Source organism: Seriola lalandi, unplaced genomic scaffold (genome assembly GCF_002814215.2).
Source record: "Seriola lalandi dorsalis isolate HSWRI2012SDOR001 ecotype SW California unplaced genomic scaffold, Sedor1 jcf7180002055009, whole genome shotgun sequence".
NCBI classification, from domain to species: Eukaryota; Metazoa; Chordata; class Actinopteri; order Carangiformes; family Carangidae; genus Seriola; species Seriola lalandi.
The window spans coordinates 42,120-43,407 of NW_019525552.1; the positions used below are offsets into that span (position 1 = coordinate 42,120).

Consider the following 1,288-nt stretch of genomic DNA (forward strand, 5'->3'; position numbering starts at 1 on the left):
CACAGGTCTCTGTTCCCCGACGCCCTGCTGGTCGGCCCAGAGGAGAACCTGCAGGAGGGCAAGGCCAGAACCATGGCTGTGTGAGTGGAGAACCAAGAGAACCTCTGAAGGCATTGCAACATTCAGACCCTGTAGAACGGTCATGTAGAAACCCGCAGGGAGTCAGAGATGAAAATAATCGAAGCTATTACTCTAGATATTTATAGGTTTGTAGAAAATGAACCAATTAAATGGCCGGATTGTTTCCTGGACTGTTGCTGACTCGGCTCAGTGTGGTTCCAAATATCAGACATCAAAGGGTCCGGTTCCATGTGTGTTTCCCTTTTTCCACCTTTATAACACTGAAACACAAAACCAGAGCTGTAGCTGGAACTCAGACCAGATCGTAATTAGTGTGTGTGCGTGTGTGTGTGTGTGTTTCTGTGTGTGTGTGTGTGTGTAGTGAGGCATGTAAGAAGGATCCAGAGTGTGATTACTACTTCAGCATCGACTCTGAAGTGGCCTTGACGAACCCCGACACACTCAGGATACTAATAGAGGAAAACAAGTATGTACCCTCCTGTGTGTTCTTATTCCTAACCCTAACAAGTCCACACTAGTCCCCTTAAATATACCCTACATCCTAACAAGTCCACACTAGTCCCCTTAAATATACCCTACACCCTAACAAGTCCACACTAGTCCCCTTACAGTGTTTCAGTGAAACCAGTTTGAATATTTCGGCTGGATGGGTGGAAATGAATGTGTTGGTGATGCCTGGTGTTTCTCAGTTCCTCTCTCCGCCTCTCTCTCAGGTCTGTCATCGCTCCCATGTTGTCCAAACACGGGAAGCTGTGGAGTAACTTCTGGGGCGCCCTGAGTCCTGAAGGATACTACTCCAGATCTGAAGACTACATCGAGATCGTCCAGGGCAAGAGGATGTGAGCGCACACACACACACACACACACACACACACTCACACAAGTGGTTTTATTTTACGCAGGTGAAACGTCTGTTCTCAACAACCATCAGCAGACCAGACCACAGCTCTGAGCAGCTTGTGAAGGGAACCGTCTCTGATGCTGCTGCTCCTTCAGAGCACAATAAGAAGCTGAGCAGAGGAAAGGCTCGCTGTGGTTGTTTGTGGTGAATCGTGTCGTTTAAAAGGCTGTAATGTGCTTTTAAAGCTGACTGTGTCACTGCAGTGAGAGGATTCTTCCCCTCGTTTAGTCTGTAACTGTGTGTGTGTGTGTGTGTGTGTGTGTGTGTGTGTGTGTGTGTAGCGGTCTGTGGAACGTGCCGTACATC

General features: G+C 48.1%; 1 protein-coding gene across 1 annotated transcript in view; it reads left to right on the plus strand.

Annotated features, from left to right (window-relative positions):
• Positions 1-1,288, plus strand: part of LOC111647817 (multifunctional procollagen lysine hydroxylase and glycosyltransferase LH3-like) — a gene marked incomplete at its 3' end in the record, with an annotated part of 9,772 nt that extends 8,484 nt beyond the window's left edge. Inside the window, exons 8-11 of the mRNA XM_087171556.1 lie at positions 6-80; positions 443-547; positions 795-920; positions 1,264-1,288. Of these exons, the coding sequence (XP_087027682.1) occupies positions 6-80; positions 443-547; positions 795-920; positions 1,264-1,288 (331 nt within the window). The remainder of the gene's footprint in view (positions 1-5; positions 81-442; positions 548-794; positions 921-1,263) is intronic.